Here is a 16,405-nt window from a genome sequence, read left to right as displayed (position 1 = left end):
AACAGCCATTATCGTTAAATCTCAACTTTCTTATATAGCTAGGATTCCCTTGTTTGAAAAGTACTGGAGGGATGTCTCGATTTGCACAGATTAGTAAAATGAAGGGAAAAGTAGAGAAAAGATCAATCTGACATGGAACCTATGAAGATCATTCAATGGTGGGCGCCAAGATCCCTCTGGGATCTCTTGTTATGTATTGACCCCCATTAAGCTTTACTGATATCCAATGCTGTGGTTAAGACAATGGTAAGTTTTGAAATAAGCAAGAAAATAGACATCCATCTTGGATTTTATCCGTTAAAGTTTCAATTATCACCATTTTTGACAGAGTTCTTGATGGATCTCTCTTTTTTTATTTGTAGGTGAATATTGTTTTCAAATGATGTAAGAGGAAAAGAGAAAAGATGAGAAAAGTGGAATGAAGACCAGTCTGGCATCAATTCAATAAGAACCCTTTAATGATTTTTAATCATATGTACACATAGCAAAAATGTTCATATACATGTTGTACCTAGTCGCTTAAAATTGTCTTCTACTATTTTGATCAAGAAATACTGTTTACAGGAGAGGACAAATAAGGTACATGTACGTAATAGAAATATTAATAAAACTGTTTTTATTTAACATTTTGACAGGAACTGTTGATAATGTGAGTCATCATGTTGGTGCTGTGAGTGATGAAGTTGGTGATGTTAGGAAAGACGTTACTGCTGTGAGTGATGAAGTTGGAGCTGTTAGGAAAGACGTGACTGCTGTGAGTGATGACGTTGGAGCTGTTAGGAAAGACGTTACTGCTGTGAGTGATGACATTGGAGCTGTTAGGAAAGACGTTACTGCTGTGAGTGATGAAGTTGGAGCTGTTAGGAAAGACGTTACTGCTGTGAAGGAAGATGTCAGTACCCTGAAACATTTTTCATCGACAATAAAAGGTATAACAGACAGTCATAAGTGTGCTGGTAAATATGAGATGGGAAGAACTTCAGAAATCTTCTTTTAAAATTTTCCATGATGTTTGGTCAGTAGGTACTTAATGCTTAATGATCAAAAGGCAAAGAAGAAGGATTGAATCAGTAGAAAAACCAGTCTTACATGTAAGACCAAATAAAGATCACTCAATGAATGTTCTAAGATGAAATGATTGACATGTGTGACAACAGACATAGATAACCTAAGAGGTATGATATGTAGGATGTTTTAAGATGAAATAATTGTACACACATGACAACAGACATATATAACCTAAGAGGTAGGATATGTAGGATGTTCTAACATAAAATGATTGTACACGAGTGACAACAGACATAGATAACCTAAGAGGTAGGATATGTAGGATGTTCTAACGTAAAATGATTGTACACGAGTGACAACAGACATAGATAACCTAAGAGGTAGGATATGTAAGATGTTCTAACATAAAATGATTGTACACGTGTGACAACAGACAGATAACCTAAGAGGTATGATATGTAGGATGTTCTAACATAAAATGATTGTACACAGGTGACAACAGACATAGATAACCTAAGAGGTATGATATGTAGGATGTTCTAACATAAAATGATTGTACAGGTGTGACAACAGACATAGATAACCTAAGAGGTTTGATATGTAGGATGTTCTAACATAAAATGATTGTACAGGTGTGACAACAGACATAGATAACCTAAGAGGTATGATATGTAGGATGTTCTAACATAAAATGATTGTACACGAGTGACAACAGACATAGATAACCTAAGAGGTAGGATATGTAGGATGTTCTAACATAAAATTATTGTACATGTGTGCCAACAGACATATATAACCTAAGAGGTAGGATATGTAGGATGTTCTAACATAAAATGATTGTACAGGTGTGACAACAGACATAGATAACCTAAGAGGTATGATATGTAGGATGTTCTAACATAAAATGATGGTACACGTGTGACAACAGACATATATAACCTAAGAGGTAGGATATGTAGGATGTTCTAACATAAAATGATTGTACAGGTGTGACAACAGACATAGATAACCTAAGAGGTATGATATGTAGGATGTTCTAACATAAAATGATGGTACACGTGTGACAACAGACATAGATAACCTAAGAGGTATGATATGTAGGATGTTCTAACATAAAATTATTGTACACGTGTGACAACAGACATAGATAACCTAAGAGGTAGGATATGTAGGATGTTCTAACATAAAATGATTGTACACAGGTGACAACAGACATAGATAACCTAAGAGGTAGGATATGTAGGATGTTCTAACATAAAATGATTGTAAACTTGACAACAGACATAGATAACCTAAGAGGTATGATATGTAGGATGTTCTAACATAAAATTATTGTACATGTGTGACAACAGACATAGATAACCTAAGAGGTAGGATATGTAGGATGTTCTAACATAAAATTATTGTACACGTGTGACAACAGACATATAAAACCTAAATGGTAGGATATGTAGGATGTTCTAACATAAAATGATTGTACACGTGTGACAACAGACATAGATAACCCAAGAGGTATGATATATGTAGGATGTTCTAACATAAAATTATTGTACACGTGTGACAACAGACATATATAACCTAAGAGGTATGATATGTAGGATGTTCTAACATAAAATGATTGTACACGTGTGACAACAGACATAGATAACCTAAGAGGTAGGATATGTAGGATGTTCTAACATAAAATGATTGTACACGTGTGACAACAGACATAGATAACCTAAGAGGTATGATATGTAGGATGTTCTAACATAAAATGATTGTACACGAGTGACAACAGACATAGATAACCTAAGAGGTATGATATGTAGGATGTTCTAACATAAAATGATTGTACACACATGACAACAGACATAGATAACCTAAGAGGTATGATATGTAGGATGTTCTAACATAAAATGATTGTACACGTGTGACAACAGACATAGATAACCTAAGAGGTATGATATGTAGGATGTTCTAACATAAAATGATTGTACACGAGTGACAACAGACATAGATAACCTAAGAGGTATGATATGTAGGATGTTCTAACATAAAATTATTGTACACAGGTGACAACAGACATACACTACTGTCAAATTGCCCATTACAAACCCATTAAAAAGCCATTACATATGTTGGGATTACTTTTGTACACCTTTAATGGCCCCTAAAGTAATGGCCAAACCCATTACAAACCCATTAAAGTTTTCACTAAGTAATTGCCATTACAATGTAATAGGGCCATCAATAACTAGTTTTCAATGTAATGGGCATTAAACCTTATGGTGTAATGGGCATTAAACGTTTTGGTGTAATGTAATGGCCATTAGGTTTGGAGCAAAACCATTTTTGTAATGCCCATTAACGGTGTCATTACTTTCTGAAGTGTACTCTGTAATGGCCATTACATTTCGTCAGAAAAGGTGTAATGGCCATTAAAGGTGTACAAAACTAATAGACCCATTACAAGAAAATACACTTTAATGGCCATAATTTTTACAAATATAATGACCATTACTTTTAAAGTACAAAAACTGTTCAGAGATCAACATAATTGTAATGGCCATTACGTTTTTACAAACAAAAGTGTAATGGCCATTATATATATATACAGGTATACAAAATTAATGGACCTACATGTAACCATTACATGAGACGCATTCAGAAAATTTAGAAAATGCATTTTACCACTTATTTTCATCAAAGTTCATCATGAACTGTATCACTATGCATGTTTGACAATATCCTTGTACTTGTAGTCCTTCCATTAAAAATTGCATTCAAATTGATCCATCATTTGTTTCAAATTTATAACTGCTTCAAAAATGGGTATTGTACACAATCATGTGGACCCAAAATCCTTTTAATATTCTTCAGATACATGTAAGAGTGATATATGTTCATTATTGCATTAATTCTCAATGTACATATGATGTGTGTTTGTAAAATTTAGATAAATAGGCAATACAATTTAAGAAATGGCAAAGCTGTTTGAATATAATGTACACTATGTAAATTTAGGTCACATGCATGGTGATTGGTTGTAAGTTAATTCTTACCTATAAACAAGTTGACATACTTCCAGAGTTGAATAAATCATTTCCTGGTAGTCTTGTATTAATCATGAACCAGGTATTAAAGATAAATACTTCCCTTCATTTGTAAAATAACATGTTGTTCATATGTGTGAGAAAAGCCTCATGGCTGCCATGTATTGGAACTCTCCTGCTTGAAGTTATTGGGCGGGAAAAATTTGGCGGGAAAATTTGACGGGAAATTTGAAGTTTTCTTATTGTAAAGGGGTTTAGTAAGCCTGTACAGTTTCCTTATTCCTCTTTAAAGCTAACAACAAAATTGTAATATAGACATGGAATTAAACAATAACAATATAATAAAAAATAAGATACTGAAATAATACATTAATTTAAGGCCAACAATTCATGGTAGTATATTGAATATTGTCATAATTATGTATTACAATATGATGTGGTGATATTTGTAACAATTGTAATGGCCATTACATGAAAAAAATGTTACTTATGAGGAATTGCACATCAGAATAAAAAAATGTAATGGCATTACATAAAGGCACCATTCAGTATAATGGCTATTGCATTATGACCATAATTTGTTATGGTCTTTAAATGGAAAATGTAATGGGCATTACATGAAGGTACCAATAAGTAATGGCCATTACATTGTGACCCTAATTTGTTATGGCCATTAAATGGAAAATGTAATGGGCATTGCATGAAGTTACCAATAAGTTATGGCAATTGCATTGTGATCATAATTTGTTGTGGGCATTAAATGGAAAATGTTATGGGAGTACATAAAATCCACAGTTAGTAATGGCCATAACATTATGATGACTCCACTCTAATGGCCATTACAAACAAAATAAAGGCCATTAAGAAAAATACAAAACATGAAGTAATGGCCATTATTTTGTTAATGACCATTACAAAGAAAATATTAATAGGAAAGTAATTGAAATTTAGAAAAATAATGCCCATTACATTACTTAACTCCAGGTTTGTCCCAAAAAAGGAAACGAGAAATAATGGCCAATTTTAATGGAAACAGTGTTTTTAATGGGTTTGTAATGGGTTTGTAATAGATTTGTAATGACTTTGCTGGGCAGTAGTGATAGATAACCTAAGAGGTAGGATGTTCTAACATAAAATGATTGTACACGTGTGACAACAGACATAGATAACCTAAGAGGTAGGATATGTAGGATGTTCTAACATAAAATTATTGTACACGTGTGACAACAGATATAGATAACCTAAGAGGTAGGATATGTAGGATGTTCTAACATAAAATTATTGTACACGTGTGACAACAGACATAGATAACCTAAATGGTAGGATATGAAGGATGTTCTAACATAAAATGAGTGTACACGTGTGACAACAGACATAGATAACCTAAATGGTAGGATATGAAGGATGTTCTAACATAAAATGATTGTACATGTGTGACAACAGATATAGATAACCTAAGAGGTAGGATATGTAGGATGTTCTAACATAAAATGATTGTACACAGGTGACAACAGACATAGATAACCTAAGAGGTAGGATATGTAGGATGTTCTAACATATAATGATTGTAAACTTGACAACAGACATAGATAACCTAAGAGGTATGATATGTAGGATGTTCTAACATAAAATGATTGTACATGTGTGACAACAGACATAGATAACCTAAGAGGTATGATATGTAGGATGTTCTAACATAAAATGATTGTACACGAGTGACAACAGACATAGATAACCTAAGAGGTAGGATATGTAGGATGTTCTAACATAAAATGATTGTCAACTTGACAACAGACATAGATAACCTAAGAGGTATGATATGTAGGATGGTCTAAGATGAAATGATTGTACACTCATGACAACAGACATAGATAACCTAAGAGGTAGGATATGTAGGATGTTCTAACATAAAATGATTGTACACACATGACAACAGACATAGATAACCTAAGAGGTAGGATATGTAGGATGTTCGAAGATGAAATGATTGTACAGGTGACAACAGACATAGATAACCTAAGAGGTAGGATGTGTAGGATATTCTAACAAAAAATGATTGTAAACTTGACAACAGACATAGATAACCTAAGAGGTAGGATATGTAGGATGTAGGATGTTCTAACATAAAATGATTGTAAACTTGACAACAGACATAGATAACCTAAGAGGTAGGATATGTAGGATGTTCTAACATAAAATGATTGTACACGAGTGACAACAGACAGATAACCTAAGAGGTAGGATATGTAGGATGTTCTAACATAAAATGATTGTACACGTGTGACAACAGACATATATAACCTAAATGGTAGGATATGTAGGATGTTCTAACATAAAATGTTTGTACACATGTGACAACAGACATAGGTAACCTAAGAGGTAGGATATGTAGGATGTTCTAACATAAAATGATTGTACACACATGACAACAGACATAGATAACCTAAGAGGTAGGATATGTAGGATGTTCTAACATAAAATTATTGTACATGTGTGACAACAGACATATATAACCTAAGAGGTAGGATATGTAGGATGTTCTAACATAAAATGATTGTACACACATGACAACAGACATAGATAACCTAAGAGGTAGGATATGTAGGATGTTCTAACATAAAATTATTGTACATGTGTGACAACAGACATATATAACCTAAGAGGTAGGACATGTAGGATGTTCTAACATAAAATGATTGTACACGTGTGACAACAGACATAGATAACCTAAGAGGTAGGATATGTAGGATGTTCTAACATAAAATTATTGTACATGTGTGACAACAGACATATATAACCTAAGAGGTAGGATATGTAGGATGTTCTAACATAAAATGATTGTACACACATGACAACAGACATAGATAACCTAAGAGGTAGGATATGTAGGATGTTCTAACATAAAATTATTGTACATGTGTGACAACAGACATATATAACCTAAGAGGTAGGACATGTAGGATGTTCTAACATAAAATGATTGTACACGTGTGACAACAGACATAGATAACCTAAGAGGTAGGATATGTAGGATGTTCTAACATAAAATTATTGTACATGTGTGACAACAGACATAGATAACCTAAGAGGTAGGACATATAGGATGTTCTAACATAAAATGATTGTAAACTTGACAACAGACATAGATAACCTAAGAGGTTTGATATGTAGGATGTTCTAACATAAAATGATTGTACACATGTGACAACAGACATAGATAACCTAAGAGGTAGGATATGTAGGATGTTCTAACATAAAATGATTGTACACACATGACAACATACATAGATAACCTAAGAGGTAGGATATGTAGGATGTTCTAACATAAAATTATTGTACATGTGTGACAACAGACATATATAACCTAAGAGGTAGGACATGTAGGATGTTCTAACATAAAATGATTGTACATGTGTGACAACAGACATAGATAACCTAAGAGGTAGGATATGTAGGATGTTCTAACATAAAATTATTGTACATGTGTGACAACAGACATAGATAACCTAAGAGGTAGGACATATAGGATGTTCTAACATAAAATGATTGTAAACTTGACAACAGACATAGATAACCTAAGAGGTTTGATATGTAGGATGTTCTAACATAAAATGATTGTACACGTGTGACAACAGACATAGATAACCGTATATTTATATACAGTTTATTGTTAATATTGATATTGGATCTATTAAAATAGATGGAATTGATACCTAATTTTGAAATAATTCTCCTTAAAAAAATGATGTCTTTGTTGAATAAAAAAGTAATAATTTTTAAAAGTCGTCAATCTAAATTTTGATATTATTCTAAGATCAAAATAGAAAGGAATAAGCAATTTTTTACAAGATATTGAAACACATTGCACACTTTCAACAAAAAAGTAGCAGAGACTCCTGTATTTTCAATACATATTGTGTATTTTTATAGCGTATCTAAATGTGTATCATATCGTTTCGACCTTTCTAATACCTAGGCCTATTAGGTATACATCGGTTTTAAACACACAAATGCAAGTTTTGAACTACTTAAGTATAAAAGTTGGTTTAAAGTATGAATGTTAACGACATGTACCTAAGTAGAAGTTGGTTTGGAAAAAAAATTAAAATGTTTGAAATTAGAAATGTTTAACTACTTAAGTAGAAGTCAGTTTGAAACTTGCATTGAAGATGGTTAAAACCATTATGTACATCGGAACAGTCTAAACCATTACATTCATCAGGACTGTGAAAACCATTTTGTCCAGTTGGTTTGACACACTTAAGTAGAAATGTTTCATCATGTTGATATCAGTTTAATTTCTATTCTTGCTTTATTTCAAATATAACCTTTACATCTGACTAGCGCCTCCTGTAGTACTGTCATTTAACATTTTGACAGGCACTGTTGATGCTGTGAGTGGTGATGTTGAAGCTGTGAAGAAAGATGTCAGTGACATGAAACAAACTTCAGCCAAAAATGAAGGTATAAAAGACAAATGAATGGATCTTTGTTATCACTATACCTTTGACAGGTGTGTATGGATCTTTGTTATCACTATACCTTTGACAGGTGTGTATGGATCTTTGTTATCACTATACCTTTGACAGGTGTGTATGGATCTTTGTTATCACTATACCTTTGACAGGTGTGTATGGATCTTTGTCATCACTATACCTTTGACAGGTGTGTATGGATCTTTGTTATCACTATACCTTTGACAGGTGTGTATAGATCTTTGTTATCACTATACCTTTGACAGGTGTGTATGGATCTTTGTTATCACTACACCTTTGACAGGTGTGTATATATCTTTGTTATCACTATACATTTGACAGGTGTGTATGGATCTTTGTTATCACTATACCTTTGACAGGTGTGTATATATCTTTGTTATCACTATACCTTTGACAGATGTGTATGGATCTTTGTTATCACTATACCTTTGACAGTTGTGTATGGATCTTTGTCATCACTATACCTTTGACAGGTGTGTATGGATCTTTGTTATCACTATACATTTGACAGGTGTGTATGGATCTTTGTTATCACTATACCTTTGACAGGTGTGTATAGATCTTTGTTATCACTATACCTTTGACAGGTGTGTATGGATCTTTGTTATCACTACACCTTTGACAGGTGTGTATATATCTTTGTTATCACTATACATTTGACAGGTGTGTATGGATCTTTGTTATCACTATACCTTTGACAGGTGTGTATGGATCTTTGTTATCACTTTACCTTTGACAGTTGTGTATGGATCTTTGTTATCACTATACCTTTGACAGTTGTGTATGGATCTTTGTTATTACTATACCTTTGACAGGTGTGTATGGATCTTTGTTATCACTATACCTTTGACAGGTGCGTATATAGATCTTTGTTATCACTAGACAGGTGTGTATATATCTTTGTTATCACTATACCTTTGACAGGTGTGTATGGATTTTGTTATCACTATACCTTTGACAGGTGTGTATAGATCTTTGTTATCACTATACCTTTGACAGATGTGTATGGATCTTTGTTATCACTATACCTTTGACAGGTGTGTATATAGATCTTTGTTATCACTAGACAGGTGTGTATATATCTTTGTTATCACTATACCTTTGACAGGTGTGTATGGATTTTGTTATCACTATACCTTTGACAGGTGTGTATAGATCTTTGTTATCACTATACCTTTGACAGGTGTGTATGGATCTTTGTTATCACTATACCTTTGACAGGTGTGTATGGATCTTTGTTATCACTATACCTTTGACTGGTGTGTATGGATCCTTGTTATCACTATACCTTTGACTGGTGTGTATGGATCTTTGTTATCACTATACCTTTGACAGGTGTGTATGGATCTTTGTTATCACTATACCTTTGACAGGTGTGTATAGATCTTTGTTATCACTATACCTTTGACAGGTGTGTATATAGATCTTTGTTATCACTATACCTTTGACAGGTGTGTATGGATCTTTGTTATCACTATACCTTTGACAGGTGTGTATGGATCTTTGTTATCACTATACCTTTGACAGGTGTGTATATATATCTTTGTTATCATTATACCTTTGACAGGTGTGTATATAGATCTTTGTTATCACCATACCTTTGACAGGTGTGTATAGATCATTGTTATCACTTTATATATAAGATATTGTTTGTCTTTTTAGGGGAAATCTGTGACGTAAAACAGAGACAAGACGAGATGACAACTGACTTGGACAACCTAAAAGGTATGTAACATGTCCCACTGACTATAATATACTCAGCCGCCTGTCAAAGTTTGAATTGGAATGAATTTCATACAGATTTACTATTGGTATGGAGATACATGTGCCCTATATAGTAAACACTGTCTGCCTGTCCGCTCATCCACCTGTACAAGAGAAGATTTTGTTATTGACCGATAATTGGTATTTATTGACTAATTTACATGAAAACTTGGTCCAGATGTTCAACTCAAATTAATGCACATGGTGAGGCAAAACATCAAGGTCAAAGGTCAAGGTCATTAGATTAAAGTTAAAGTCAAATTTTGTATTTCTTTACTGATAAAAGTTTTGTTATGACAATTTGAATTAAAATTAGCTGGAAATTTACAGGAAGTCAAGGTTAATGGGTCAATTGTCAAGGTCATTTCTTGCATCTTTTCATTGATATACATTTTGTTAGGACATTTTGAACGGAAGTTATTTAACAAGTAGTTAACAAGTGGGACTGATCCGAAAACCAGGTGGTTGAAAGGTGGCCATTTTTTAGCTCGTCTCTTCGAAGAAGAGTGAGAGCTTATGTCGTCACTGAGGCGTCGGCTTCGGCGTCGGCGTTGGTTTTCCAAATGTTAAATTTTTGGTGCAAGTGTTGAAAGGCATAGTAATTTATGGTAATATGGTCCCTGTGGGGGTGAAACTATCACCTGCCGGAGTTAAACTAAAAGACTTTTTGGAAAAAAAACAGATTTTTGAAAATTTTTGCGTTAAGTTTTTGGTGCAAGTGTTGAAAGGTATTAATACATCACTTCATAATTGTACTAGGGTGCTGATAATTGGCAATAGAGTCCCTCTGGGGTTAGACTATCCCCTGCCGGAGTTAAACTAAAAGATTTTTTTGGGGAAAAAAACAGAACTTTCAAATTTTTGGACTTAGAATATTTCTGCGTTAAGTTTTTGGTTAAGTGTTAAGAGGTTTTAATACATCACTTTATAATTGTACTAGGGTGCTGATATTTGGCAATAGAGTCCCTATGGAGTAAGACAATCCCTTCCAGGAGTAAAACTTTAAAAAAAATTGTTTTTTTTCTTTTTAAATCTGTGTTTTTTTGTTTTTGTTTTTAAATCTTTAGACTTTGTGTTTATATTGTGAGTGTTGAAAGGTATAGTAATACATGGTATTAGGTTCCCTGTGTGGGTTAAACTTTCCCTTTCCTGAGTTAAACTGAAATATTTTTTTTGTGGAAAAAACACATGTTTTAAAAATTTTCGTGCAAATGTTGAAAGCTTTTTAACACATCACTTTATGATTGTACTAGTCTAGGGTGCTGATATTTGGTAAAAGAGTCCCTATGGAGTTACACTATCCTTTCTTGGGGTGAAACTGAATATAAAACAATATGAAAACGTCACAATAGACAATTTATACTGGTCCACATTTTTCAAGGGAGACAACTCTCATTAGGATATGTTGTCAAAAAATTGAAGAAATATGTCCAAAAGCAATTACATTTGTGTTTAATATCTTTATTTAATCTACAACAGCATAGCTTATCTCCCAAATGTTTGTCAATAAATAATTTATATATATATAAATTGGTATGGTTTTGAAAATTGCATGAATTCACAAAACATAATCTGATGAAGTAATAAACAATATAAATATTATTAATGCAATATGCGAAACCATTCCAATTAATATATTTTAATTATTTATTGACAAACATTTGCGAGACGAACTATGCTGTTCTCCAACAGCTCTTGTTTCTTTTGACAGTTAAAGTTTGTTTTTGCTACATGTATATCTCAGAAAAATCTGTTTAAATTTCACCTAATTGTACCTCCAAAATCTCACTGAACGGAAGATGGTACCATATATATTGAGGTTCAAATGTTATAGATATATTAGAAATTGATTTTTTATGGAGGCGTTTACGCCTGCCATATGATGATCACCTACGAGTTGTGACGTCACAATCTCTCACTTTCGTTTTCGTTATATTTCCTTTCACTGTTCATTTTGCGGTTTCTTTCGGTTCATATATGATGTAGGTGAACTATATATGCATTTATGAAAACTATTAAGACCACAAATGAAGTGCTATAACATGAAAAAGGTATATTCAGTATTAATTTCTGTTCGATGGAAGTACAGAATTTGAGACCTCTGGTGGTAATTTCTGTAACTAGGGGTAATGACTCGCTTAGTTCCAAGTATAAGGCGCGTCATTGTAGTCTGTGATGCAAAGTAGATGTGCACAGAAATGTATTAACTATGCTGATAATGTTGTGAACATTTCAGGAACTATTATGAATAAACAATAAGAATAATGTCTTGTAAATATCTACACCTGCATCGATTTTTGCAAATTTATATTGAAAATACTGATTTGAAGGGAGATAACTGCGAAAATTCTGACGTTACCTTCCAGGGGACACTAGTTTAACTACTAGAAATAAAGATGGCATAACAACCAAGTGCAAACAAATTCATAATCCTCTCCAGGGTTTTGGCTAACAACATTTCCTTTGTTTACAACTTTTTTTCACGAGATTTTATGAGATTTTGTCCGATATTTAACAATCACCTGATCCTTCTGTTTACCTGACTGTGCGATGCCACGAAATGTCATACTATGAACCGAAGTGTTATCAACTCCAAACTTACATTTTTCGACTATAGTTGCCTGATTTCTATGTACATGTAGTGAGCGAGCACACAATCAAAATGGCACCTGTTGAATCCGGGCGTTTTACGAAGCATCAAAGTGTGATGTTTGTCACTAGAAATTAATAGCTATTAACACGAATTAAAGGAAAGTTCCTTATAAAGTTTAAATCTGTTTGTTGACCCACTGAAATAAGTGTTTGTTTATTTAGGACAGAGACGTATATACCCTGATATACAAGTCTCTCTTTAGCCATAGGACGAAACTGTTTACGATAAGATATTCAAGCCTGGCCAGACAACAAAATCACAATATCTACTGCGATAACTGATTGAAGTTCATGTGTTTCGAATCCACGAATCAGTACGTAATGGAATGCGATCGTTTATTTTTAAAACTAAGAAAACTGGCACATCTGTCGTGGTTGTAATTTGTACTGTACCTTCTCCGACAGAGACAATATATAGAATCTGGATTTTTGTGATAAGATATACTGCAGTAGCCAGGTAGCTACACTCGCACTCGGAATATATATGAAAATACAAAATGATTATTAGTAGTATAGTTATAGTAATCAGGTTGTCCGTCCGTCCGTCCGTCCGTCCGTCCGTCTGTCTGTCTGTCCGTCTGTCCGTTTTTTTTCTTCTGCACAAAAATGATTGAAGGAGATAAAGGATTTGTATCAAATTGGAACTGATGATTCCTCATGCATCCTAGATCAGATGTGTAGTATTTCATGCAAATCGAATTCAAAATGGCTGTTAGGCGGCCATATTGGATTTTAACATTAACATGAAAATACTGGATCTTTGTTGTTTTTAACTGTTCACTATTCGATTATGCAAAGTTGTCAAGAAATAAACCAAGAGTTAACTGACAGAATGATCAAACTCATAGTTCAAGGTCACAAGTTCAAAGGTCAACGGTCAAGGTCATCCTGGGTCGGCTTCAAAATGCCAGGTAATCGACCCTTTTGGATTTTAGCAGTCAAAACAATTTTGACATTTTCTTATCAATGAATGATCTTGTTCTCAATTGGAAACTTTGATTGCTTCAACAATTTAAATTCGTTTGAAGGATTTAAAAGGTCTAAAATTGTCATTTACTTTTTTTTTTAGAAAAGGAATGTAATCCTATCATTATTCAAAAGGCTTTATTCAGCACAAATCATCTAATAACATGAAATGTTTGTGCTTACTTAGTTTTCCGACGTGATATCACCATCAACTGCTCCTATACTAATAACCTAAGTTGAATATAATATTATATAACTTATTGTAGTTTGTACTAATAACCTGGTTAATTATATAAATTTCCCATTGAAGTTTGTACTTATAACCTGGTTAATCTTATAACCTGATTGATTTGAATTTGTAGCAATAACCAGGTTAACTGTAATTTTGTTTAATAAATAACCTGGTTTATTAGGGCCCCGTATCGAAGATGTGGTGCCCTATAGTAATCAGGTTGTCTGTATGTCTGTTCGTCCGTCTGTCCGTTTTTTTCTTTTGCGCCAAATTATTGACAAGAGTTGAAGGATTTCGGTGAAAATTGGTACCACTTACAAAACCGTCTGTTGCCATGGTAACAAATGGAGGTTTCTGATTGGTTGAAATTTCTATATTGTTCGATTTCGGTGAAAATTGGTACATAGTGGTTTTTAGGGAAGCCAAACACAATGGTACCACTTATGAAACTGTCTGTTGCCATGGTAACAAATGGAGGTGTCTGATTGGTTGAAATTATTGGGAATTTTCGAGTTGATTTCGGGAAAAAATCAGGCTAAAACGCATTGAGAATGGGGTCGTTTGGCGCACCCAGTTATATAGGCAGGAAAAACACTGACAATAATTATTACATTTACCCTGAAGGGTCAGACACATAGCGGGGCCCTTTCTGACGTGTCAGTGTTCTAGTTGAACCAGGTTGTCTTATTTATATAATATTCAGCTATTCAACCTTTTCAAGTGTTTTCATGTAATATGCACAGAGCTGTGAAATGTTTGTATTACATAAACTATATATATATATATATATACACATTATTGTATAAACAACACACAGTAATTGTAGATTAACAAAATGTATAAAAATTGCTTTTACCCTATTAATACAACTTTTTGTTGTTTTCATACTGTTTCATGTTATATGATTAATATATTCATTGACAATTATATTCATGTTGGATTTTCATGTTGCGAACATTATAAATCCCTTAAAATAATCAATCTCCTTATTGGTCTCCAGAAAGTGTGAAAAAAAGTTAAATTCTTTTTGTCAATAATTTCATTCGTTATGAATAAATGTATAACCATTTGGGTATCTTCAAATACTGACCTTCAAATCTGTTTAAACTATATATACAAGCAACAATCTGCGGGATGTCAAATATGGAAGACCGTTTCAGGATAAATTACCAAAAATGCTTAAGTACTGTTTCTTATCACGGATCACATATAATAGGGTTTTTGACTATTATGTGTTATTGCTACTTAAGTGTGATTTTTTTTTCAGCTTAAGTGACAATGTGTTTCTGTGCACTTATGTGCAACAGACATCGCGAGAGTTTAATTCACATACATATATTATTGACTCCTACAAAAAGAATCAAGCGAGTGGTTGACCGACGAGAGGCATCCTATCAAATCTCATATTGACTATTCATATTGCTCATTGTCATATTTCATTGTTCCGGTCCTGTAATGAAAAAAAAAATTATGACGGTTCGTATGAACATTGTGTTTCATTGTCTTGGAGATATCAACTGATACTAACAATGTCATCGGCGCCTAGACTGAGAAGATATAGTGTTGTTAACAATTGACAAATATGTTTTAGTCAGCTCTAGAAAAACATATGAATCTATGAAAGTAACTAACTCCTTTAATGTTTGTGTCAAAATTAAGTATATATATATATATCGTACAAAAATGTCAAACTTCTAATATTATAGATATGAAACATGCAATTTATGCTGACTGCCTGATAATATAATTATAATACAGTATGTACAGAATTTACAATCCTTTGACATTCAGCTCATAATATGTACACCAACATAATTAAAATTTGATCAGTCGTCGTGATTCGGTCTTCTTCTCCAGACCCAGATATAGCAGAATGGTGTACAAAAGGTTCTTAAGCTGTTTTATCAAAATTGTTAATTTCATGGCCTCCGTGTGTCACATTCCCCCTAGGGAGGGGATGAATTTTACTATTATAGTTTATATAGGAAACTCATCCCACATATTTCAGCATAATTTGTTCATTTTCATTGGAAATCAATTAGCATGTGGTCAGAGCTAAATTTTCTCAATGACATTATCAGAGAATGTCAAGGTATTGCGACTTGTTATCGCTCATATTTATCTGGTAGCATCCCTGTGGGGTAGGGATTCAAAATTGTACAAATGATTGGGCTGATCTCCAGGGGGCCAGATAATGGGGACAAAAGGGGTCAATTTGGCTTAATTGATATAAGCGACTCCTTCTCTGAAAC

The 16,405-nt window shown here is 33.3% G+C and overlaps 1 protein-coding gene across 1 annotated transcript in view; it reads left to right on the top strand.

Moving 5' to 3' along the window:
- The window catches only part of LOC117345051, a 50,758-nt gene that overhangs the window by 21,555 nt on the left and 12,798 nt on the right, over positions 1 to 16,405 (top strand). The window contains exon 4 of the mRNA XM_033907995.1: positions 636 to 929. Coding sequence (XP_033763886.1) covers positions 636 to 929 — 294 coding nt within the window. The remainder of the gene's footprint in view (positions 1 to 635; positions 930 to 16,405) is intronic.

Source organism: Pecten maximus, chromosome 16, assembly GCF_902652985.1.
Source record: "Pecten maximus chromosome 16, xPecMax1.1, whole genome shotgun sequence".
Taxonomy (NCBI): Eukaryota; Metazoa; Mollusca; class Bivalvia; order Pectinida; family Pectinidae; genus Pecten; species Pecten maximus.
This window is presented reverse-complemented; position numbering and strand designations above follow the sequence as displayed.